Below are 25564 nucleotides of genomic sequence, written 5' to 3'. Positions count from 1 at the left end.
TGCAACTATATTTAATATTATATTTGTTATTGATACAATTCAACAACAAAATAATTGGCGACCCCATTTCAATTCCCTGCGACCCCAAGGTTGGGAACCACTACTATACAGGCTCATACTATGTAACCAGCGCAATAATTTAGAACGGTGAATAGACAGTTTTACTGGAACTACTTAGTAGGTGTACATTATCACCTGATAATGGACACCCCTGCAGCCAATCAGAATTGAGTATTCACCCAGGCCATGGTATAATGATTTAAAAAATATTTGTCATTGAATCGTTCATTCTGAAGGTTTGTTCAAAAATGCTTATTATCCATGAAACAAGTGAAGTATTTGAATGAGTAATTGAATCATTCATTCAAACCAAGTTTTTTATATAATTCAGATTAATTAAACATTTTAAATAGACTTCAGAAATTAACATAAATTATGTTATTTTGTTTAGTTGTTTTTTCAGAATCGTGACCTCTGTTTTATTGTCAATTTATCCAGAATCGTGTAGCTCTTATACATATAGCTTGTATCATTTTGTGACAGGGCCCGAAAATGACCCAAGCCGAGGGGCCCACCACCCTAAGTCCTGCCCTGCCTACTGATATAGCGTTCCTAGTGTTTAACACCCACCACAGTGTTTTCCATAACTATAGGCCCTACGTCAGTGTTCATTTTGGTTTTTAGAAATGTCCATTCATTTGATGGTGAGAAGATACTTTGAGAAGTTGTTTTGAATGCCGTGTTTGCATTTGCTAAATATTTGTGGAGTTTGGGATTCTCTGTGCAAGTATATAGGCCACGGTATATTTATAGGCCTTGCCTTCAGAAAGTGACAATGAGCAATTTGATTGCTCATTGTTGACAATGAGCAGCATCTCCATGTATGAATAAGACAAACATTTGTGAGACAAAATCAAAACTGCACTGCATTTAACTGCATTGAAAACTGAGCTTACTCTAACATTTCTTGTGTTTTCTGCTTTAATCACTATCCTAATGTTTTATAATCACACAGATTAATTGTAGCCTGGGCTATTTTGATGTTTCAACCTTGACGCTATTGCTGTTCAACCCGTCGAGGTATCCTTCTGACTACAGGGCATGCGCAACGTCAGGATTGATCAAAGACTAGTGCAGAATAATCCAAAAATATGGTCAGGTTGTTGTAGTCTACAGTAAACCATCCACGTTCGTGTTTACAGTAATTGCCGCTTTGTGCGGTGTACGGACAAGGAATAGAAGCCAAACGATGAAGAAACGTTACGTGGACGTCAACAGGATACGCAAAATGAAAAAGATCAAATTTACAGAGAAAATATCTGAAAGGTAGGGTAACTATAGCCGTTACACTGTGTATTTGTTGCTGAAATGCTCTATCTTCATTAGCGTCATCTGTCTACATCTTCTATTTCAAATTGCCCTTTGTTTTAGATTAGCCTACATTGTATAAAATACTCTAGAGGGTGCAGTCTAAATTTGACGCCCACCTGCATTGTTTACGTGTTATTGACTGTCAACATCCACTTCTAAATAAATGCGCGCATAATAGCCTACATCATTATTGAGAATTCTACATAGTAGCCTACAATTGATTTATATTCTTAATATTGAATAATGATAATTCATGCTGATAAATAAATCAATTCCTCCCAATGTTGTGATTATTAAGATATTAGGGCTACCTAGCTTACTGTTGATTATAAGGTAGCCTAACCGTGTAACAATTTTGCCATCATTATTATGGCAACATGAATAAAATAATACAATTTACATAATAATATGAGGGCCGGTATCGTTTTATTAGCCCCAAAATATATGACGATATGTGAGGCATTATGGTTAGAGCATGATGTCTAGACGTAAAGGCAACCTGGTTCCCAGAGACAAAGCGTCACTGCAATGGTGTGCTTTCAGGAGCCTATAGTTTTTTCTTTGAAAATGCATGATCGAGTCTTTTTGTGCACGTTTCACATTTGGCTACTTCCAAAGATTTTATTATTGGCAAATCTACAATTGCGTGGCATATAATTTTGTGCAATAGCCTACTTTTGTGCGTGTGGAAAGGGAGGGAAATGTGGAAGGGGGAGGTTTAACTAGCTCTTACATTTAAGATTTTCTTACATGCCTTTCGATTCTATAAGGAGCGTGTGCTCTCTTAAGATGCGCATAAAAGACATTCAGAGACACTCTCCATGGCATATGAGCCGTTGTCATGGTTACCAAACAAGTGGGGTATGATAGTAGCCCCACTGATAGCCTAGCGCTGGAACAAAGGAGTTGTTGAAACAATAGCCTTTAGCTGTGTCAAAGGGGAAAGAAAATGTGTTTTTTAAATTAAAATTGTCAACGTAATGACCCTACCCTAGTCCTTTGGCCCCAATTCACGTTAAATTGTTTTCTTTATACAACATCATGTATTTTATTCTTTGTTTCGCAGTGCCTACACATTTATGAAGTTCATGATTGTGTGGACTCTAGTGCTGCTGGCAGATTTCATTCTTGAATTCCGGTTGGAGTACCTTTGGCCTTGCTGGTTATTCTTAGGTAGCGTCTACAGTACTTTCCACTGTCATGGCCTGGTAAGAACATCGGCGCTTCTGATTATTATAAAATAAAAACATGAAAATACAGAAGTCAATAATGTTAAGCCTCAGTCCATTTTCACTGAAGCAAATTCACTCTTTGTTGCAGGTTATATGCGTTGCATTTGTCTGTGCTGCCTTTACCCTGGATGTCTTTTGTTTTATTTTTGTTCCTCTAAATTGGCTTTTCTTTGCGGCGAGCACCTACGTCTTGTTCAATTACATATGGCACACTGGTGAGTATACTACGGTTCACTTATTTGGTGTAATATTTTTTATGTTCTTTTTTTTTACTCATCCTATAGGACCAAATGGTTCCTTTGATTGTATTGAACAAAGGTCCCAAAGGAACAAAGGTCAAACCAATGTCTATTGTATGTGACCTGAAAATGTTCTTATTGGTACTGATTCTATACAGCACTAATTAACCCTGAGTGAATTGGTGTGGTTCAGAGTATCAGGCCAAGACAATGTTAAATTGTGAAATTGATTATTTTTCTCAGAAAAAGGCATCTGTATGTCAACGGTGTCCCTGTGGATTCTCCTTGTGTATACCGAGGCTTCACTCAGACTTAAAGACCTAAAGAACTCCCACGCCAACCTGTCTCATCTCTTTGCTGCACACTGGTAGGTCGATTCAGCACAAAGTGCTCACAGAGGAGTCACCCTCAAGCAGAACTGAAACAGACTTGGTTGGTTGCAGATCCTTCAGGTCCAAGTTTCAGGACAATTGTAAAATGATTCTGCTCTGAATTGAGTGGTATTACAGTAAACAGAGACCTACAGGATGTTAGATTGAATCACCAAGTAGTTTACTTGTATAATCTATAGAGATGCTTTTGTACTTCATTGCTTGTTGTGAAGGAGTTAAAATAGTCAGTTTTTTTTTTTAAATTGTGTAATAAATGTATTGTGTTTCAAATCTAATGTTCCAATATTTGTTCGTAGTGAGCACTTGTAACTGTCTTCTTGCTGTTTGTTTGACCCCTCAGCATTGGGTATCCTGTTGTCTACCTGGGGTTTGATGCCACCTGCTATTTCAGCAGCATCTTTAAGATGAGGACACAGAAAGCAGTCCAGAATGAAAATGACTTCCACGTGCACCTCCTTCAACAGTCTCTGTCTCCTGGGTTGCAGTTTTACCCCAAGTCTGTCACAGATAGCAACGGCAGTAAGTATCCACCTTATTCTCAGGGGGTCTACTGTAGAAATGATTATGGGTGCAACTTCCGGTGAGTAGCGGAAGTTGTGGTTTGCTATACGTTAGTCCCAGCCAGCCGTCAGCAGTGATTCTTTCTAAAGTAATTTCAACTGTAATTTAACTACTGGTCTAACTGGTTTGCTTTCAAACATATATTGTTATTTATATTGTTATTATTATTGTTATAAAATGTCATTGCGGAGGTCTGGTAGGCTACCTGTTGTGCTGTTGGCGACTTTACAAACAACCAGACTTAGCTAAATCTGTGGATTCAACGACAGTGCGTTGAACACACACCCACAACAAAAAGGGATTGTTCTTGTGACAAACGGTACCGTTTCCATCGCCTGCCAACAGATGAGGACTACAAAAGAATGTACCTGAAAAACTTAGCCTTGAAGAGACCACCCAAAACACTATGTATGTGTACTCATTTCATTTTGTGGACAAAAAGCCGACAGAGGAAATCCGCATCCTACTTTGTGTTGGGGCTACGAAAGACCTCCGCTACAGTGGCCCTAAAGTGCAAAACACACCCCCTGATATGAGTACATCCCCCAAATGAAAACACTCCCCCCGAATAAGAGTCAACTCCCCCCAAATCGGTTGACTTGTTCACCTCCCCCCAATACAAAAACACGCTCCCCCAAATGGAAAACGACATTACATTAACTCAAAAACACATTACATTAACTCTGAACGGAAAGGGTAGGTACTACACTTCAGCGCTGATTGGATGCAGTAGGCTAACTAACAAGAAATATGAAATTGATTGACAAAGTACAAAATGCAATAGCCTGGCAGAGTTACGTGCACCAGAACATTTGTTTGGCTATCGAAGAATGTAGCAAATAGTAGGCTACTTAGGCAAAAGTGTTTTGTGTTAAATGTAAAAATTGATAGCCAAACAACTATCCTGGTCCACGTTACTCTGTCATTGTGGCATTTCGTTCTTCTGTAGTGGACTATTAGTCCTGCTTCCTTCAACTGCGTTATTAGCGTGCACACAGGGTACTTATATTGTGAAACGTTAACAGCATATCCAAGATTATTTCATAGGAATGACCCTGTTTAAAATAAAGAGAAGTGTCATGACTGAATTGTTAACACAAATGTTTCCTCTTTCCTTCCAGCCAAAACAATCAAGTTCATGATAATGACAGAGTTAAGTGGACTTGTTGTTTGGCTATCGATGTTTACGTTTAACACGCAATTTACGCTTTTGCATACGTAGCCTATGCTACATGCTTCGATACCCAAATAATTGTCCTGGGGCACGTAACTCTGTCAGGCTATTGCATTTTGTACTTTTGTCTCCAAATCTGAGGCCATGGTAATCGACCGGAAAAGGGTGGAGTGCCATCTCCGGGTCGGGGAGGAGATCCTGAACCAAGCGGAGGAGTTCAAGTATCTCGGGGTATTGTTCACGAGTGAGGGAAGAATGGAACGCGAGGTCGACAGGCGGATCGGTGCGGCGTCCGCAGTGATGCGGGCTCTGCATCGGTCCGTCGTGGTGAAGAAGGAGCTGAGTCGAAAGGCGAAGCTCTCTATTTACCAGTCGATCTACGTTCCTACCCTCACCTATGGTCACGAACTATGGGTAGTGACCGAAAGAACGAGATCGCGAATACAAGCGGCCGAAATGAGCTTTCTCCGCAGGGTGTCCGGGTTCTCACTTAGAGATAGGGTGAGAAGCTCGGTCATCCGGGAGGGGCTCAGAGTAGAACCGCTGCTCCTCCGCGTAGAGAGGAGCCAGCTGAGGTGGCTCGGTCATCTGATCAGGATGCCTCCTGGACGCCTCCCTGGTGAGGTGTTCCGGGCACGTCCCACTGGGAAGAGGCCCCGGGGAAGACCCAGGACACGCTGGAGGGACTATGTCTCTCGGCTGGCCTGGGAACGCCTCGGGGTCCCCCAGGAAGAGCTGGCGGAAGTGGCCGGGGGGAGGGAAGTCTGGGCCTCCCTGCCTAGGTCGCTGCCCCCGCGACCCGATCCCCGGACAAGCGGCAGATGACGGACAGACGGACTTTTGTCTATCAATTTCTTATTTCTTGTTAGTTAGCCTACTGCATCCAATCAGCGCTGAAGTGTAGTACCTACCCTTTCCGTTCAGAGTTAATGTAATGTGTTTTTGAGTTAATGTAATGTGTTTTTGAGTTAATGTAATGTCGTTTTCCATTTTTAGGGAGAGTGTTTTTGTATTGGGGGGAGGTGAACAAGTCATCCGATTTGGGGGGAGTTGACTCGTATTGGGGGGAGTGTTTTCATTTGGGGGATGTACTCATATTAGGGGGGGTGTTTTGCACTTCAGGGCCACCGTACCTCCACAGATTTAGTTGCAGTACTGCCAGTAAAGGTGGGATGCAAGTGTTCATATAGGAATTTTTGTGTGTTAGTGGTGCCCTGGTCCAGCAACACATGAGCACCCAGCCATTTGTATTTCACCTGACGATGAAACTAAAACCCAGAACCGGTGATGTGGGAGTTTGACGCTCTGACTAGGCTCTGTCTGCTTTAAGGTAAACAAGGTTGTGTCCCACCTCTTTTATTAAAACGTGAAAACTTTATTGGTGTGGAGGTAGCAAAAGTACTGATAAGACTCAGAGCTTTTAAGGTTATTCATCGCTTCACCGTCCGTAGCAACAGAGTTAATAAAGTAGCTAAATATGCAAGTGTACGTTAGTTGAGGCCACTTTTTCAGGTCGTCCTCCCATCCCTCGATAGTAGAGGGCAGAGGTATGATCAAATTGTCCCGTTTCAGGTGTTACAGTCTGTGTTCCCACGTTTTATTTCGCATCAGACTTGGCTTACCGCAATGACTGTTTATGAGCGTTACCATGACAATCGCCGGCTCCGGAATTCGCGCCCATAATTCAGGAAATGGATCATGGGAGCTAGGAATAAGGTGGATAGACCTTTTTTGGAACGTAAACAATAACATATCAGTTTAGAACGAAAGGCCAGAGAATTTCTAATAAAGGGAGAACTCCCACTCTCGGGAAACTTCCGGGTTCTGAACTGGTTGCAGTTCCACTCAAGTTCCATATGAGGGCGCTAACTGTCTAGTGCAGAATGAATGGAGGCATATGAAGCTATACCCCTCAAAATCCCCTTTTCTCAGGATAACATTTTTTGTCTAGTATTTTGAATTCTAAAGGGGAGGCAAAAAAAATACACACCGCTGAATTTTTTTAAGTCGCCTTTCCGTTTTAACCCCCACCCATCACCTACGGTCTTCTTCAGACAACCGCCTGGTGGTCCCACCGCTTAAGACCGCCCGGTCTCAACACAAGCTCTTCTCCTGCCTGCCCCCCAATGGTGGAACCAGCTCCCCACCTCCATCAGGGACACTGGACTGACTGTCTCCCCAACCTTCAAGAAAAGGCTCAAGACGCACTTGTTCCGGGAGTACAACGGCACTTAGGAATGCTTGGCTGGACCTGATGTTAGTTTCCTCCAGGATCACAATGACTCTTATTGAGTGACTTGTTGCTCTTGTAGGTTAGTTATAAGGAAGTTAAGTCTTGTACTCGCTGTGAAATATTTTACTGCTGATTGTTCTTCTACAGGTACAGTCCTGCACTTTTTGTGGTTCATGTTGTTTTTAATTTGTAACTTGTATAACTGCATGCTCTTATGGGTCTTCCCTTTTGGCACTTGTTTAGTTTTTTCACAATGTATGCCTCATGTTTTGGCTGCTTGCAATGTTTGGGACTACCTCGTTGTTATGATCAGTGACCTATGCTCTTTTGTAAAGCTCTCTCTTGGAAGTCGCTTTGGATAAAAGCGTCTGCTAAATGCATAAATGTAAATGTTATGTAAAAAGCCTTTGAAAATGTAATTGAAGTCATACACATCGTACGACCAGAGCTACTGCTTGACGGCAAGCTCTGGTTACTTCCACTTTTCTCTCGAGGCATCAACAATACAGCTGACAGTAGGGCTGGGCAGTATGACGGTATATACCGTGCAACGGTAGAAATGTGTCTACCGGGAGAGATTTGGCTATACTGTTTCAACCGCGGTATACTTTTCAGTGTTTCCCACACAGACTAATTTGTGGCTGATGCGCAGTCATGCCATCCGCGTGGTGACCTAGTACTCACAGCGCAATACGGATCCGTAATGCCCTCAGAAAACGGGGGGGGGTTAAAAATAATTAACCTTCATCTTCGATGCGCCACAGAATCAACACCGACCGCCACATATTGCGTTTCGTAAACATTTTTTTTTTAACACTATTTAGGTTAAACATCAGCAAATTCTTTCAGCTGCATTTCCTTTCCCTGCTCTCCCTCCGTCTCTCTGTCACTTACGCGTCTTTCTCACATAGCCTACATAGTCACAACGTCAGCACACGTTAGCAACAATGCATACATTCGCCGTTCTAGTAAGATAGACAGCTATATCAGCGAGCATTCAGCATTAGCTTAAGATCTAGGAAAGTTCAGGCTACTTTTCGCTAGGTACCTACAAACATGTCTTAATCAAAGGTTCCCCTTCGTTCTTTTGGTGACAAGTCTCAGGAGCTAGCTACTTACCCGGCGTCATGGAGCCGACCATTTAAATAGTTGTTTAGCACTAGCGTTGCTACTTGCACATGCAGAAATTATTTGTTTGTGGTTGATTTTGTGAAGGTGTGAATAATTTGGGATGAATATTTAATATAATAAAGTTCTGTGTAACAAATTATTAACGAAGGAATTATTTTTAACCCCCCCCCGTTTGTCTGAGGGCATTACGGATCCGTATTGCGCTGTGAGTACTAGGTCACCACGCGGATGGCATGACTGCGCATCAGCCAATCGGAACGCTCGTACTATTAACTTTGAGTCTAGTTTTTAACTCAAGTGTTGTCTCATGTGAGGCAGTTGTTTTTGTTTGTAATAAATAATCAAGTGTGATGATTAAGTACGGTATTGTTATATAGTACAATTTCTTAATTAAATGGACTATATTTACTATATCAATTACTATACCGTGATATATACCGTAACCGTGATATAAAATTACTCATACCGTGATAGGAGATTTTGGCCATATCGCCCACCCCTAGCTGACAGGTAAGGCCAGGGGTCGGCAACCCAAAATGTTGAAAGAGCCATATTGGACCAAAAAAACTAAAAACAATTCTGTCTGGAGCCGCAAAAAATTAAAGGCCTTATATAAGCCTTATAATGAAGGCAACACATGCTCTAAGTGTCTATATTAGCTATATTAGCCTACTATCAAAATGATAAGTAGGCTACAAATACATAATGAGCATTCATTAAAAAAGCTATCTATCTTCCGTTACCTAGCAACCTAGCATAACACTCGTAGCAATGCTACTTCCTGCTAGTGTTACTTGTTAGCCTCCTCATTGTAAAATGTGAAGCCATATGATAACGTTACCATAGTCGATAAGATAGATAAATACTTTATTGACCCCCAAACGCAAATTATTATGGCCAGGCAGACAGATAGCTAGAAAGCTCACGCAGTCCAGAAAATCTTTAATCGATAAGTTGGATATTGTAGCTACAGTACAGCAGTCGCTAGCTAGCTAGCGATCTCAGTCACTATGAGTTTGATATACCGTTACAATATTACCGTTATTCGCTAACAATAGTAACAGCAACGACATTGGGAACGTCTCGTTTTTTCAGTTCACAAGATCATAATCATGAAACGTGTTATAATCATAATAATCATAAAACGTGTTTGTGGTTAAATGACATGGAATATCCTGTTGGCTTCAATGGCTTGTTAAGGTTTACTATTGCCAGCCAAGATCGATGTTCAGTGCTTCCCTAGGATTTTTTTTAGCAGTGGGGGCAGGTCTGTCCGACCCCCCCCCCCCCCCCCCCCCCCCCCCTCCACCTCGTCCGAAATAAAGTTCTAACCCTATATTTTGGAGTAGGTTAATGTAATAGTCTAATAACAAATGTAATATTGCATACATTTTTGTCCTATTTTCCGTAAAGCAATACAGTTAGGCTACTTAAAGGATGTTCTAAATGGCAGAAATATGCTGCCAATTCATAATTGACGTAACAACTTGTAAATGGTCAGTAGCCTAGCCTATCGATCAAGGTACTCAAAAGCATGTACACTGTCGGCTTCATTTGATCTTGATAGGCTAAGCATTCTGTAGCAAATAATAACAATATACCCACTATTAATTAAAACGACTTCAGCATAATAATGCACTTAAAATAAAACGTGAGCAAGGGCAGCAATCGCTAGCGAATCAAGAGGCATGCAATTATGCTAGCAGGGGAAGAATACAAACAACAAAAATCACCAGTTAATTTAAATTTGCAATAACTGTAGACTAATACAATAACGGGCTTTAATGAACTGAAAACATAAGTTATACGACTTACAGTTCTCAAGGACGTACACACGCAATCTCAACTGTGCTGTGAAGCGCGTGTCCTTGCTATTCTCCGACATGCACTCTAACAATCACTGCTGATAAACGGCCTAAAATCTTGTACAGCCCTATTTCTGATACCGTGGCGGCCGAAATTTAGCGGTGGCGGGCCGCCACGACAAAATCAACATAGGGGAAACACTGATGTTATCCACCCGGAAGTAAGATATTTTTTGTTGTGACGTCAGGCTGAAATGTCAAATGAAAAGAGGTGCGTTCGACATGGACTGCGGCTGCATGAAACGACCAGCGAGAGTAGCCGCTTGCAGTCGGGGAGGAGTTGAAAACGGCTCTGTGAAGTGGGACATTCCAGCTTCTCGTGGTTTGCTGCGTTGATGTCAGTCATGGCCGATCAAGCGCTGTTTGCTTACTTTACTTTATTTATAATTTAACTTGGTCTTTCCGTTAGTGAAGAGGCTGACTAAAACCTTTTCTTCAACACATTTTTAATTCAATTACAACTTTTTTAAGCGTTGGCGAAACTGAAAGTGTCCGAATATTACAAAACACGTGTCAAAGTTGTCTGTGTGAGTCTGTCCAATCATGAAATAGCTGTGTCGTCACTTGAACCCGTGCAGTTGCTCTTGAGAAAATGCGCTCGGCTACACAGCCGGCAGTTCTCGAATCGATCTCACGGTACTTTGATGGCGACGTCACAGTGACGTGTCCTGCGGCGCCGCATGAAGTCGGGTCATGTCGAACGCACCTAAGGTTACGTGCCAAAACTAGGGGGCCGCCATAACTCTACAAATATGCACTTTATTTCCGGAAGTGGTTTGCACAGCGTCTGCCAGTGTAAACACAGCGATGTCGATGCGGTTCAACTACTTTGACATACTTGTCGTTCGACATTTACTACTGGATAAGTTGCCAACGTCGTCGCCATACTTTAAAGTACATTTTAGAGTAGATTTACAGTTATAAAGCTTTTGCCAGTCCATCATTTTGGAGCTTTTAACATGGAGCAAAGGCAATGTCAGAAGATGACTTTAGTCGGTGATTCATTTGAACATTCGTTGTTTAGCTCTTCAATCTCTCAGCAAAATGTAGGCTAATTATTTGGCTAAAGGATGCCACACGTATCAGACAGAAGTTGTTCAATAAATTCGTAGCCTGACATTAAAAATATTTATAGTCGGTTGACTGATCGCGTTGTTGTACCCAGTCAAAGGAATAAACACACAGGAACATCATGAACATTCAATAGTCTTGCCAGTTATTCTGGCAAAACATGTAGCATAATGTTCTTTATTTATTGCCAGGACACGGTACAAGTAGCCCCGGCATACGTAAAATTGAAAGCTAACGCTAATTCGTTTGGAATTTCTAGGCTTTACTTGATGTTACATGTTTATGTTCAGCCTATTCAATTTAACAACTTCAGAAGGACTAGGACAGGCAGTACACTGTTATCCTTATGTATGTGGCTTGTCACTGCCTGAAGTGCCGACGTAGTATAGTATAGTTTTTGTCTATCGGAAAATAGTAGGTTGGAATGTTCATAATCACACGTGTGACGGTACTCTGTGGGGCCCGCTTTCGAACGGTCACATATCTGTGACGCTACTCCTTAAAAGGTTAAAACAAAAAAATATGTTAACGCCATCTTTTTCCATTTTCATATTATTTTTAAAGCTCCAGCGAGCCACTAGGGCGGCGTTGCCGCAGGTTGCTGATCTCTGGGTTAGGCTCTCCCTGTCAATACATATGCTAGAAAAAGTTTTGGCTTGCTAATCTTGTTGCTAATGTTGTTAATGCTCTGACATTCTGGTTCTGCTTCGGATGCCATCAAGCGGGATTTCTGGTCGTAGTCAATCCTTCACTAACCAATCAGCATTCGTTAGCAGAATGCTAGCGTGTTATGGGCAACAACGACTTACCCTGTAAGAAATCGAAAGGAGATAAGTACTCGTTCATTCAACTTTTGACCTGTAATCCATGTTGAACATGCAAAAACTACAATCAAATCTGAGATTTATCAATGACAATCAGGCGAAAGAGACTAATTTAGCTGTTAAGCTCCATAGACTCTCATTTATTTTGCACTCAAACGCGATCACTCCCAGTGGAACTCTGGTGGAACTGCAACAAAATTCGGTACAATGAAGCTAAATAGGGAGTGGCAGGCTCTCCTTAAACAGGCTCTGGTAAGGCCCTGAACTACATCCTGCTAGCGCGTTTCCTACATTAGTCGCTAGCTACTGTACCATCTAGTTAACATGACTACCGCATATTACCATCAATTAACTGGCTGTGAATAGCAGCGATACATCGAATAGTGTCCCTTAACCGACCCACTGGATCAGAACGTTATTTATTTTAGGTTATAATTTTTTTAGGCTGGTCTGAAATTGATAGCCTAAGGTATAACCTAAGGTAAAGCTAGAGCTAGGGGAGGGCGGGGGCGAAAGTACAATTTTTCAGAAAAACGTAATTTTAAAAGAGAATGTTTTAGACATAGATATATTTTTGCTTGGGTCCATAACTTAGAAGTGTGCACATGTTGCACATTACTTTCGACCCCATCAGTTGGGACGAAAGTAACACAGGGGTGGATCAAAACTAACACATCGATACAAGCTAGATTTTTTGTGTTACTCTGGTTTTTATTAAATATACCTGACTATGACCTTGTAACTGCAAACACATTTTGTCCATTAGTTTAGCAAAAAAACTGTGAATTTTAGATTTCAGTTGCATCAAATATTTATTAGAATTTTTTACTGAATCAGACCTCTGTCTGTCTTTTTGACACTCACTCTTGGCATATTCTGTTGATATTATATGACATAAACATATTTTAATAAATGCTTTACACAAACAGAAATTCACCACATACTATTGCATTAGCGGCATTAAATAACCTGTAGATTGATCTGTGACTGTGACACATGAAACAGGAAACACAACTTGTAATTAGCAAAAAAGAACCGCCTCAGTAATTTACTTTGCGCACTCGAAAAGTGCTTTCCGCACCTAACCGCAGCAAACGATGACGACATCACGTGAAATGCCATCAACGGTTGCATGCTGAAGGTGCTGTCAGAGCCTGTTTAAGGAGAGCCTTGCCACTCTCTATTGAGCCCCATTGTACCGAATTTGGCTGCAGTTCCACCAGAGTTCCACTGGGGGTGATCGCGAGCGAGTGCATGTTGAATGGAAGTCTATGGAGCTAAACGGCTAAATTTGTCTCTTTCGCCTGATTATCGTTATGAAATCTCCGATTTGATTGTAGTTTTTGCATGTTCAACGTAGTTTATAGGTCGAAAGTTGAATGAACGAGTACCTATGTCCTTTTGATTTCTTACAGGGTGAGTCGTTGTTGCCCATAACACGCTAGCATTCTGCTAATGAATGCTGATTGGTTAGTGAAGGACTGATACGACCAGAGCTCCCGCTTGATGGCATCCGAAGCGGAATCAGAATGTCAGAGCATTAGCAACATTAGCAACAACATTAGCAAGCCCAAACTCTTTCTAGCATGTGTATTGACAGGGAGAGCCTAACCTGTCAGCTGTGTTGTCGATGCCTTGAGAGAAAAATGTAAGTGACCAGAGCTTGCCGTAAAGCAGTAGCTCTGGTCGTACTATGTGTATGATGTCAATGACATTTTCAAAGGCTTTTTAGAACAGAAAGGCGACTTTAAAACAATCTAACAGCCAGCAGTTTGTATTTTTTTGCCTCCCCTTTCGTTCAGAATTCAAATTACTAGACAAAAAATTATATCCTGAGAAAAGTGGATTTTGAAGGGTATAGCTCCATAGACCTCCTTTCATTCTGCACTCGCTCGTTAGCGCCCTCACATGGAACTGCTACCAGTTCAGAACCCGGAAGTTTCCCCGAGAGTGGCAGTCCTCTCTATATTAGACATTCTCTGGTGCTGTCATAACTTACAGTATGAAGTCAGGGCTCTGAGAAAATCGCTTTGTTACTTTCGTCCCATGTTACTTTCGCCCCCGCTCTCCCCCATTCTATCCTGATGTCTACCACTATTTCAAATAGTAGCTACTTTAGCCTACCAAATAGTATTTGGTAGAGTGCGTTTACTGTCAGTAAAGAGGTTATTGGAGCCTATAAAAGGCTGAAGCCTACAACAATTTTTTTATGGGAGTCAACAATGTAGCAGAGACGGCTTAAAAAGACCTAGACCAGCTATGCCTGCATACTAAATGCAACGGTCGGGGAGGTGTGCAGCGGGTAGGCTATATCTGCTGGTTACCTGTTGAATAACTGCTATGAAATTGTAGTAATTAATAAACACATCGATAAATGTTCATTATGATCTGCTGTTTTTACATCACCCACCTGTAATTTCTGAACCCAGTGTATGGTCGATGGTTAAAAATCAGGTGGATATGAGAGTTAGCTATAGCCTAGGACTACGCAAGCAGTGTCAGATCCACAACGAGTTATCTCTACTGAAGTATATTTATTGTTCAGATGGATCCTGTTGCACAAATTCATTTCAGTAACCTAAGCCAGGAGGACACATCGCCACTGATGCTAGGCATGATTGGAAATTCCCTTCCATGACAAGTTATGGCACCCCAAACCACCTTTTTAAAGCACTAACCCAGATAGCAAACTTCATTGAAACTTCACTGAATCAACATTCCGCTTTTAACGCTAATTTCATTGAACCAACGTCAGACTATGTTGACCCATCATCATTTTTTACCCTTATTTAATATTAAAACAACGATGAAAAACCAACGCGATTCTAACAGTATTTATTCTAGAATTTCTAATGGTATTTCCACCAATATTACTATTGAAACGTTGAAAGATCAACAAGCTATTATTTACAGCAGCAACCCAGTCATCTCGTTATCCCGTTTTTATAGGGAATTTAAACTTGTTGACAACTTGGTCTTCCCCAATCTCGACGAACAGCCAAACACAGCATAATTGACATTGTTAAAAAAAGCATAAGCATTTGCTCATTTATGCTAGCTGACTTCCATCAAAACAAGCATTCGTGCGTCTGAAACCGGAAGCTTTCAAGGGCCAAACTTGACGAATGAAAATTCTAGAATGTTCATCAAAAAAGGTCATTTCAGCCTGACGTCACAACAACAAATATCTTACTTCCGGGTGGATAACGTCGATCTTGGCTAGCGATAGTTAACCACAACCACAACCACAATGACGTATCCTCGGCGCCGTCTCAAGTCGGACAAAAAGTCTAACCAGAATTCACTGTTCCAAGTCAGCTGCCTGCAGCCGGTTGCAGCGCCGCATGAAGTCGAGTCATCTCAAACGCACGTATTGTTTTCCAAGGCGGGGCCAGAGTGGATACCATGGGAGACTGCCTACAGTGTTAGATTTACAGCTTCGAATTGAAATCGGAGACGATATTATGAGTAAAAACAAGTTTCTTAATATGTGTTGTCAATATTGTCAATTAAAAGTCTAAACTTTTTACTTACCAAGAATTTGTTTGTGGGAGTGACGCAAGTTCTTTCAGGAAAAAAATAAGTGTCCGGCTTGGCCGTTTGTGACAGGCAGCTATGACGGTAGTAGCACTGTTTAGCCTCGATTTGAGCAGATTTCTAAAAAACTTGGAAAAACAACATTACTCTCATCTTCCGAATAAACGTACCGGTACGTTTATTTTTTTTACCCGAAAAATCCACCCGGTACATTCTTATTTTGGACGGTACGTTTATTTTTTGGGGGGAAATCGAGACGTAATTTTAGAAAATTCCATGCATTTTTTTCTGAATTTGAACTCTTTGATGTGAAAACGTTAGCTACCTTAGCTAGCTAGCTACTGGCAAGCAGCTTACATTAGCCAACGACATTAGCTACCAACTGGTTGTCAGTGCAAGCTAGTAAATGTTAGCCAGAGCCTCATTATGGCTCAGATGTTAGCTCTAGCTACTGTACACTCACATAACGGTTCCCATTCAGCACACCAGCATGACAGTCACAACCTATAGACAACGACCCTCTCATCGTCAAATAGAAATCCCAGGGCATTTACTTTTTTATATTTTGCAAACTCAAGTACAGTAGATACTTTGAAGGTGTAACTAGTACTGGTGCAAGTTCAGGATTGTATGCCGCACAAGACGCGAAATATGAGGTGCTGCGAGATGATGTCATTAGAAATATCACAGCACCTGCAATTGTGCTGCGCTGCTACTATAAGTTTGTTGAGGTACCGTATACCAGTAGTCATGGCATGTTTGTTATTTGACAGATTTGTAACTATGTATTTCCAAGCTACAGGCATTGAAGTATTTTCCTAATGCTTTATTTGGTAGTGGTTGTCATGTTGACTGTAGTCTGTTTAAGGAAAAGTGATAGTACTAGTACATGTATGTTTGTAACTAGACAGACTCTTTTTTAACTTTGTAATAACTAAGTATGTCCAGTGGTTTTCATGTTATGTTGCAGTCATGTTGACTGTAAGTGTTTGAGGAAAACTACCATATATTTGTGACAGCCTCTTTTTTGAAAATTTCTAATAATGATTATGTATTTCCAAACTACAAGTGTTTAAGTTTTTTCCTAGCAATGGTATATTTGCTGTCCATTTCTACTCCTGATTGCAAGTGACAGTAAAAGATGCGCACTTACACTGATAGGAACACATTTTGATCGCATATGAACACAGTTTGCGTGCCTATTTGGCAATTTTTCGGGGGGTACTTTTTTTCCGGGGGGTACTTTTATTCGGAAGATAAGAGTAACTAGCTAGATTATGTACTCTGTAAACTAAATGTACATGTCTTGTTTGGCCAATTCGGTCGATTGTGGAAGAAACTTAAAAGTATTTTAGTTATCGAGAGGAGTATCCATAGCGCTAGCTACTTTTGGGGGAGGATCACTCCGGTTTCCCCTGTCTCCGCTAGTCACTAGAATGGTCATAACTTTTAATCAAAATAAGATATTTCTAATCTGTCTTCTGTTCTACATTGCCCACAGATTTATGTATATTCCACCAACTAAAAGTATTTCTCCATCTTGTAATTAAAGTGGTTAAAAATGAAGTTGTCTGATGATAAGGCGTTATGGGATCCGCCTACCAACTTTGATGGGCGAGTTTGATGTATTTAATTTCTATTTTAATTAATCACACATTTAAGTAATTATTTAATGGTGTATTTATTTATTTAATGGTGTATTTATTTAATTCATTGTGGCACTTTTATTCCTCCATACATTTAACCACAAACACCTTTTATGATTATTATGATTTTAACACGTTTCATTAATTATGCTTATGAACTGATCTGGACACAATAATTTTCCGTCTGGGTTAATTAAGTACCTATCTATCTTATTGACAATGGAAACTTTATCATTGTAATGATGAGCAGTTTTGAGGATTTGTGGATCGATGAGCAAGCACAGTTGACAGTAGAAAGGTAAATGTTAGATAAAGCAAACATTAAGATTTCTTATCAGTTAAATACTGATTGTTTCATATAGTAGGTATACGTCTGTATATATAGCATATATATTTACATATATATATAGCATACATATATTTTCATATAGTTCAAGTTCAAGTCTTTTATTGTCCGATGCAAATTCTTAAGACAACGCAAGCACCTGGCATTTACATAGGCCTAACATTAGTTCACAGAACATAAATTATATCTATGCTAAGCTTAAATAAGTAAACCTCCTAAATATACAGATATCTATAAATAATACAATACAAATTGCTGTAATACTGTATACTGTAAATACTGTGTGTACTGTACTTACTGTAAATACTGTGTTTACTGTGTGTGTACTGTACAAATTACTGTACATAATGAAATATTTGTATTTTGCTTTCATGGCCATTTTATAATAGTGTTTGGCCTAGCTAAATTTGAGCTGCTTTCTCCCCTTGAGGAATGAAGGCATGACCAGTGTGGCACCACATTTAGCCAGTTCTTCAACAATCAAAAAACCCCTGTCTGCCATAACCTCATCTCCTGAATTGATGTTAGTGTACAAGTCAGACTGTGCACTGGTCTCCTTGTCTGATATTCTTCCTCCCCACATTTTGGAAACAAATGATATTGAGCCATAGGGCTTGACACCTGTTAGAGCCTTGAGGGTGTGTTATGATGTTTGTAGTTTGACCTGAGGTCTAGGCCCTAGGCCTGAAATTGAATGGCCTGTAAATGTAAAACTCCAGACAGATCACGCCACTGTGTGTGGTTTGTTTATTTATATCAACTGGACTAGTACTCTCATGCTAGCAAGCTTGCGAGATATGCTACCCAACGTTATGCTACCAAACAGCAACCCAACAAAAACGTTTGACAAATGATCTGTGAGGAAATGTCTTCTTTAAATCCGGTCATGAGTGGTTAGTTGCCAGCCTGTCCATTGGTACCGTTAGAAGCAGAGACCACCCGGTAAACGTGGACTAGGCTACTATAGCTGGATCTGTGCTAACGTTATCCACAGGTTCCATTGGGTCGATTTCGATTTAACCGTGGCATACGGAAAAAGCCTTATCCCTTACATGCCAGTGTACATTTGACATTACAACCCCAAACACAACAAGATTTTGGCATGATGTTAATCTTTTACATTTAGTCATTTAGCAGACGCTCTTATCCAGAGCGACTTACAGTAAGTACAGGGACATTCTCCCCGAGGCAAGTAGGGTGAACACAACATAATGTGCAGCGGTCGGGAATCAAACTGACAACCTTCAGATTACTAGCCCGATGCTCTACCCGCTTAGCCACCTGACTCACTCTTTTTTCAATTTAATCTTTTAAATGAACTACTATGAAATACTATGCTATGCTACCATAACTGCTGTTGAGAGGATGACAGTTATCCACCCGGAAGTGTTTTGGCAACCTTTGATAACAAACATTCTAATTAGGTTTATAAAGCCCAGACATCACTGTTTACTCCTATTGATTTTAGGACAAAATGTGGATTATCACTGAACCATAACGGATATCTTTTGCAGAATTATTTTTCTAGTTATTAATATAGGATCGGCAAATCTTCACTGTGTATTATTAATATTTATTTATTTATTAAGATTTAGAATAATATTTAGAACCACCTACTTAGGTTAGCCAGCAACATGCAGGAAACTGCTGAGAGCAATTTCCTGCATGCAACTGTACTTGACGCAAATGGCAAATAAACTAGAATTTAGAATATTTAGTGATATTGCACTTGCCTAAAGCATCATGTGTTGACATTTATGTTATTCTAACAGATGTTAACAGACGTTAATACTGTTATTATGGGTTGTACAATTTTGTTTTTTTGCAGACTCAAAGTGGAGGCCCAAACCTGAGTCCACCCAATATCAATGTCAAAACGACACAGTGACCACTGATGAAAGACACACAGTGGACTGCCTTCAAATTCACAGCGAAAGCAGCGGAGCGCACAAAAGTGTGGAGACCAGGCCAGGTGACTTAAACCATCCTTCACCGTCATCCAAAATCAGCTGCAGTGAGTCAAGAGAACCCACTTCAGAAGCAGTAGAAGGAGCAGAGACCTTAATAAACACCAAAAATCTACCTCAGGATGAGCAGGGCAGTAAAGTGCCCTGGCCCTCTAAGAGCTCTCCACCCAAAGCGCATTGGACCCCTGCTAACATGTCTGCAGGGCCATTGTTGGGTAAGTTACTTAAAAAAAGTAATTAATTACTAATTACTTCATCAATATTGTATTTAAAATACTTTTGTGATTACTCTTTCTGTAAAGTAATTGAATTACTCAATAAGTAATGTAATGCATTACTTCTTACAATCCCTATAAACCTTGACTGGATAGACAACAGAAAGGAAACTCTTTCAATAATTAAATACAAGTCAAACTTGGAATAGTTTAGCCTTTTAGCTTTTTAAAACATAGCCTACTAATACTTAACATTTTAGTAACACATGTAACCTTCTTTCATCTTTAGTTACCAAACAATATGTGCACAACACAAAAGCTTAACTTAAAGTTAAACATGACATCAAAGGATTCTAAAGTATGCAGCGGTAGCATCTCTTCCTGCAATCTAGTTTGCAAAAAAGAATTTAAGCTCACCTTCAGACACTTTCTGCACTGGCGATGTAAAATTAAGTTTTGCCTGCTTAACAGGTGTTGCTGAGGTATAATCTGTCGATGCCAAAGTAAATTCTTGTCTGTGCAAACTTTCATGGCCCTTTCTGATTCTGATGAACATGGATCACTCAAATGTTCGTCGATGCTGCCTTGTGAGGTGCTTCAGTAGGTTACTTGTGCTAGCCGCAGCCGCATATAGTTTTTTTTCCCCAGGACATAGCTTGCACTTACATTGTTCTTGTCAACCTGTGACAAAAAGGTAAAGTACTTGGAATATTTCCATTTGGTAAAACAGCTAGAGCTACTTGCTTCGGCCGAGTCCGAAATCTTCCACTTCAAACCGCTAGAGCCCGCGCTAATGCAGCAAAAACTCACGTCTCCCATGCAACTGCATTACAACTAACGATTTTAAAGAGGCAGCGTTCACTTTTACCGTAAGACGATGCATTTATATTCTAATTCAATATTGATTTATACAGAACTGTTTGACTAATTTACAGTATGTAACGCAAGTACATTACAAATAAATGTAATAAATTACCTAAAAATGAACTACTGTTCATTTTTAGGTAATTTAATACAGTTACTTGTAATCCTTTACTTTACTTTTTCAGTGGATAAGTAATTTAATTACAGTAACGCTTTACTACACCCAACACTGTGCAGGGCCCACAGGCAAGGGAGACAAGAAGCAGAGGCACAACTCCTCCAAAACAGTCAGCCCCATTCGGGAAATAACCGACAAGAATGTCAACACCAACCACAATCCCCACCTTGAGCAGATCACCAAGTAGGTTACTGTAGAGCTTACATTAACTTACATTGGCTAAATGCCACTGATCTGTAAATGTGCTTCTTTCTTTAATCTCCTTTTTTTCATTTCTCTTTATCTCTCCATTTCTCATTTTATGTCTCTCTCTCTCTCACTCTTTCTCTCTTTGTAGACTGGAGCAAGAGTTCAGAAGGTTGAAGGCAGAGCTGCAGGCCAGCAGGCAGAATGAGCAGGAGCTACGCAGCCACGTCTGCAACCTGACCAACAGTGAGAGGAGCCTGAGGCCAGAGGTGTCTCTTCTCAGACAGTCTAATGACCTGCTCCAGAGCAAGTGAGTGTTCCTGCCTGCTGGTTACCAAGTAGTACTGGTGTTTTTGTTAGTAAAATCTGTCATGATTATCATGCGTCTAGTTCTAGTTTCTCCCGTCAAGACAGACAACTTCTTTTTTCAAAGTTGTATATTATTACATTCAAAACCCATTGGAAAAATGGGTGCATCATTCAGGCACAGTTGTCCCAAGGGTATGCTCTGCATAGGCTATGCAACAAATGCTTAGACTAGCTTGTAATGTGTGCATTAGGATTCTGTGTGTGACCAAGACCAAGCAGAGAGACAAACAGACCAGCGCAGTGTTGGAGAAGAAGACCAGATCTGAGACAGAGGCTAGGCTCTCTGTTGAGAAAATTCTAGCTGAACTTCAGGCTCAAAAACTGGAGGAGGCAGCTAGCTGTGCCCGTAACATGACAAACAGGTACAGTAGCAGTCTCATTCTACTTCTATTGTTTGTTTAATGTAAAACTGTACATCACAACACTCAGTATTGTTCTGTTCTGTACCTTGCTAATATTGATCTAAACTAAATACAATACTTAGACGAGAAGTCTAATTTCACAATTTGATAAATGTATGCTTTTAAGTCATAATCCACAGTTTTAGTAATTTACAGTTCGGTCAGGTGGTGCTGTTTCAATAGATGTTAATTATGACCAGGCAACCATACTCTAGGTTTACTGTAAATTCTGTAGAGACATATGTTTCAGTGAAGATGAATGACCTGCAATGTTGTTTTTTCTGTGTGACCTACCCACCTTGACTTTCTCCATTTTCTACACCAGGCAGGAACACGCAGAGAGCCTAATGTTAAGGAAAAAAGCTAAAGATCTAGAGACAGAGTACAAACAACTACAACTGGAGTTTCAAGGGAAAGAGGGTCGTGTAATAGCTCTAGAGCAAGAAGTGGAGGTATTTTCTACATACTTTATACAGTGGATTATTTGATAATGTTCGTGTTTGAATTTGTGACAGTGTTGTGTGGACCTTTTGTGCGATGCTTGCTGAAGTGGTACCTATTTGTCTGCAGTTTCAGAGATGCAGTAATGTAAATGTGAGAATTTTTGTTTGTCACCAATTTGAGAATGCTGTTTGTGGAATTGAATTCTGTGTTAGGGAATGCCTCTCATTGCTGTGATTTAGAATATTGTAATGTTTGTGTCATGTCAAGGCAGCCTGAAGGTGGCACTTTCAGGGTTACCACACATCCTGGAAAACAGTTGTACAATTTTCCAGTCATGTAAAACACATGTAACATCCTCTCTGTCACACTAGCTAGGCCATCGCTGGAAAAGTCTTGAAAAAGTCTTGGAAAGCGATCTTTAGAAAAGAGTGGGAACCCTGACTTTGTCGTTGCATCTGTCTGTATAGTATGCAGATTGTTTCTGTTTTTCATTAAGGATGAGGTATTGCATAATTTCTTTGTTATCCTCTTTCACTGTGGTGATGTTTACCCCATAATGCATGCAGAATCAGAAGCCAAGCCTTTCATAAAACAGTGAACGTCTTTCACACAAGTACTTTTCAGTTTTAACGAGGAGAAAAATACACTTTCCTCTACCACCTTGTTGTCCATTAACCTTGTGAGACAGCTGGATTTGTGAGATCACGACCATGTGAAAATCCATCTTGCCAACCTCAAATTCATCCGTTTGTGCCTAAACCACTGGTGGTCTGAACGACCTATCAGCATCCTATGAGGAGCTACTGGCACCTGCAAGTGTTGTTGAAGTTAGCTAGTGATACAGATGATTCATCCAAGTTTTTGTGAAAATGCCAGCCCTTTTCCAAGCAGTTTCCAAGGACGACTTCCCAGATGGTTATGTGTCACGTGTCTTGCTGAGTGAGGTTAATTGTCCATCCTCAAAGATAATTCATTTGCATTTTTATGAAAGTCTCCCTGACTGAAACACAGAATGCCCCCTGAGAAAATTTTAATAATGTGGTCATTGTTTTTTGAATGGCTGGCATACCACTTATCCACTATCACTGTTGAAAAAGTTTTGTGGCGCTTTGGTTCCTAAATTAGATCAATTCAAACAATTCAATTTAAGTTACTAAAGTTACTTCAGTTATGTTTGACATAAATACAGTAGAAGTTTGGGGAACCAAAGCGCAACCTCTGAGGCATTGATCTCTCCTCTGTCAGTTGTCTGTTATCTATGGCTGGTATCAGTTTCTTCTCTCTGCCCTGGTCTCAGGCGATGGGAAGGTTCCGCTGTGTGGAGCAGGAGACTGAGGTGTTGCTGTCTGCCCTCGCCGCCCTGCAAGAGAAGGCTCAGCACCTGGAGTACAACTTGAGCGCTGAGACTCGCATCAAACTGGACTTGTTCTCAGCTCTAGGAGATGCGCGCAGGCAGCTAGAGATAGCACAAGGTCCCCAGTCCTCTCACCCATTTTTTTAACTGTTAATTTAGTGTTCTGTATGAACTGTTTTACTTGACTATACATAAAACACTTTCTGTTTGTCCAGTAAAAAAACTGTTAACATAAAACACAAAAGAGTTGAGAGAAAACGTTCTATTAACAAATGGCTCTGCCTTACAGGGAGAGTGATGAAGCAGGACAAGGAGATTGGAGAGATGAAACAGAAAATTGCGGAGGTCATGGCTGTCAGTCCGGGCATGTCATACTTGACCCCACGCCCAGCTGTGCCACAGTACCTCACCAAGTTCCTCAACTCTGAGCACTACATGCTAAACCCACGAGCGCTGATGTACCAGTGTTTGAAGAAGTGAACTGTCTCTTAGTCAGAAACCCCTGGGGGACATCATGGCAGTCCTTGGCAGGTTCATCTGGAGCAGAGTGGACGACACTAAGAACTTCCCTGACGATGTCACAGAGCTCGACCTCCAGCAAATGGCCTTAAACATTCATACTTCATCTTCACAAATCTATGCTTTGGCAAACAAAATGCCTTTGGCTGCATAGCTGGTGCTGAATTAAAGAGATATCCTAAATTGATGTTGAAAACCTTATATTGAGTTCCCTTGACGTGAGGGAAGACAATTTTATTGTCCTTTTGGATTTCCAGTGAAGAGTAGTAGATACTATGCTGGTGGTGTGTAATGGGTGGAATAAGACGATGTTCAACTTATATTAAACAATGTGAGCTAGGCCTGGTGGAACCCCTATCTCTTGGCAGCTGTCTGTTCTAATGTTGTATTAAGTTTATATCTGTATTAATTGGCTGTTATGTTGTATAAGTAGCTTTTATTCAACCTACAGTATGATCTGCAAGTTGCCCAACAATTGGCTCAGTCCACAGAGCTTAAGGTCTAAATTTTACAGACAGAACAAACCGCACTAAGTACCTGCCAATCTTCAGTGATCTGAAAGGATGCTGTGGGGTTTTAATGGTAGATGTTACATGTGTCTATAGAATAGTTATAGATACTTTGGCCATTGTGAATAACATGGGCATAATGAGGTACTGAGCGGACCCAAAAGTACTAGATGTGCAGCATTTGAGAATTTCTCCAAAATTGAATTTTTGTGCCTATTACTTTCAAAATGGGAAGTACGCACTATTTAACGTAAGACTGTAATGTGTTTGAATTGAAGTGCTATGTACTGTTTTTGTAGTCTTTTTTAAAGCAGTGTAAATAAATAAATAACACCCTGAATTGTTTATAAATTAGGGAATACAAGAAATTGATGTTGCAATTTTGGTATCTTTTTGTTTAGATTTAATGTTTACAGGATCTTTTTAAAGATTTTTTTTAGGTTTTATGTCATTTTCACATGAAAATGTACTGCTTACATTTACAAGTGAATGTGTTTGACTCAGCATGACTTCAATGTTCAATAATACAATTCCTATTTATTTGAGCACAATATGTGTGACCTAAAGTTGTGCAGTGCGTAACATACTAGTTACAAGGGCTAAAGTTTCTTGCTGAAAATATTTTGAATCAGCAAATTAATAAATAATTGTAATGAATCACCTCCAAATGTTGTCAGTTTTATGTAAAATAATACAGGCCAGTTGACAGATTTTTGGAGGCAGTATCTGTACTCAATTAAAGCACTTACCATGTATTTTGTGGCACCAAAGTCAATTGGACAGTATACCATCAATAAGTACTATAAGGTTGTTCTTAATAGACAATACATCAAACACCATTTCATGCATCTCTATAATTCAGCTGTGGACCAGACTGCTCTTAATGACTCAAGGACATTCAACTCATTCAAGGTTTGAGGTAGGAACAACAGCCTC

The 25564-nt window shown here is 40.3% G+C and overlaps 1 protein-coding gene across 1 annotated transcript; it reads left to right on the top strand.

Annotated features, from left to right (window-relative positions):
* Positions 1-1129: 1129 nt before the first annotated feature.
* On the top strand, positions 1130-25002 carry si:dkey-12h9.6 (macoilin-2). The gene is made up of 12 exons (XM_047049677.1): positions 1130-1326; positions 2438-2579; positions 2692-2818; positions 3086-3209; positions 3575-3753; positions 19451-19804; positions 20906-21029; positions 21184-21342; positions 21593-21763; positions 22128-22254; positions 23544-23718; positions 23890-25002. The coding sequence occupies exons 1-12, from the start codon at positions 1250-1252 to the stop codon at positions 24078-24080; spliced, it is 1950 nt and encodes a 649-aa protein (XP_046905633.1). The 5' UTR covers positions 1130-1249; the 3' UTR covers positions 24081-25002.
* The last annotated feature ends 562 nt before the right edge of the window (positions 25003-25564 follow it).

The sequence above is a fragment of the Hypomesus transpacificus genome, chromosome 26 (genome assembly GCF_021917145.1).
Source record: "Hypomesus transpacificus isolate Combined female chromosome 26, fHypTra1, whole genome shotgun sequence".
Lineage (NCBI taxonomy): Eukaryota > Metazoa > Chordata > Actinopteri > Osmeriformes > Osmeridae > Hypomesus > Hypomesus transpacificus.
This window is presented reverse-complemented; position numbering and strand designations above follow the sequence as displayed.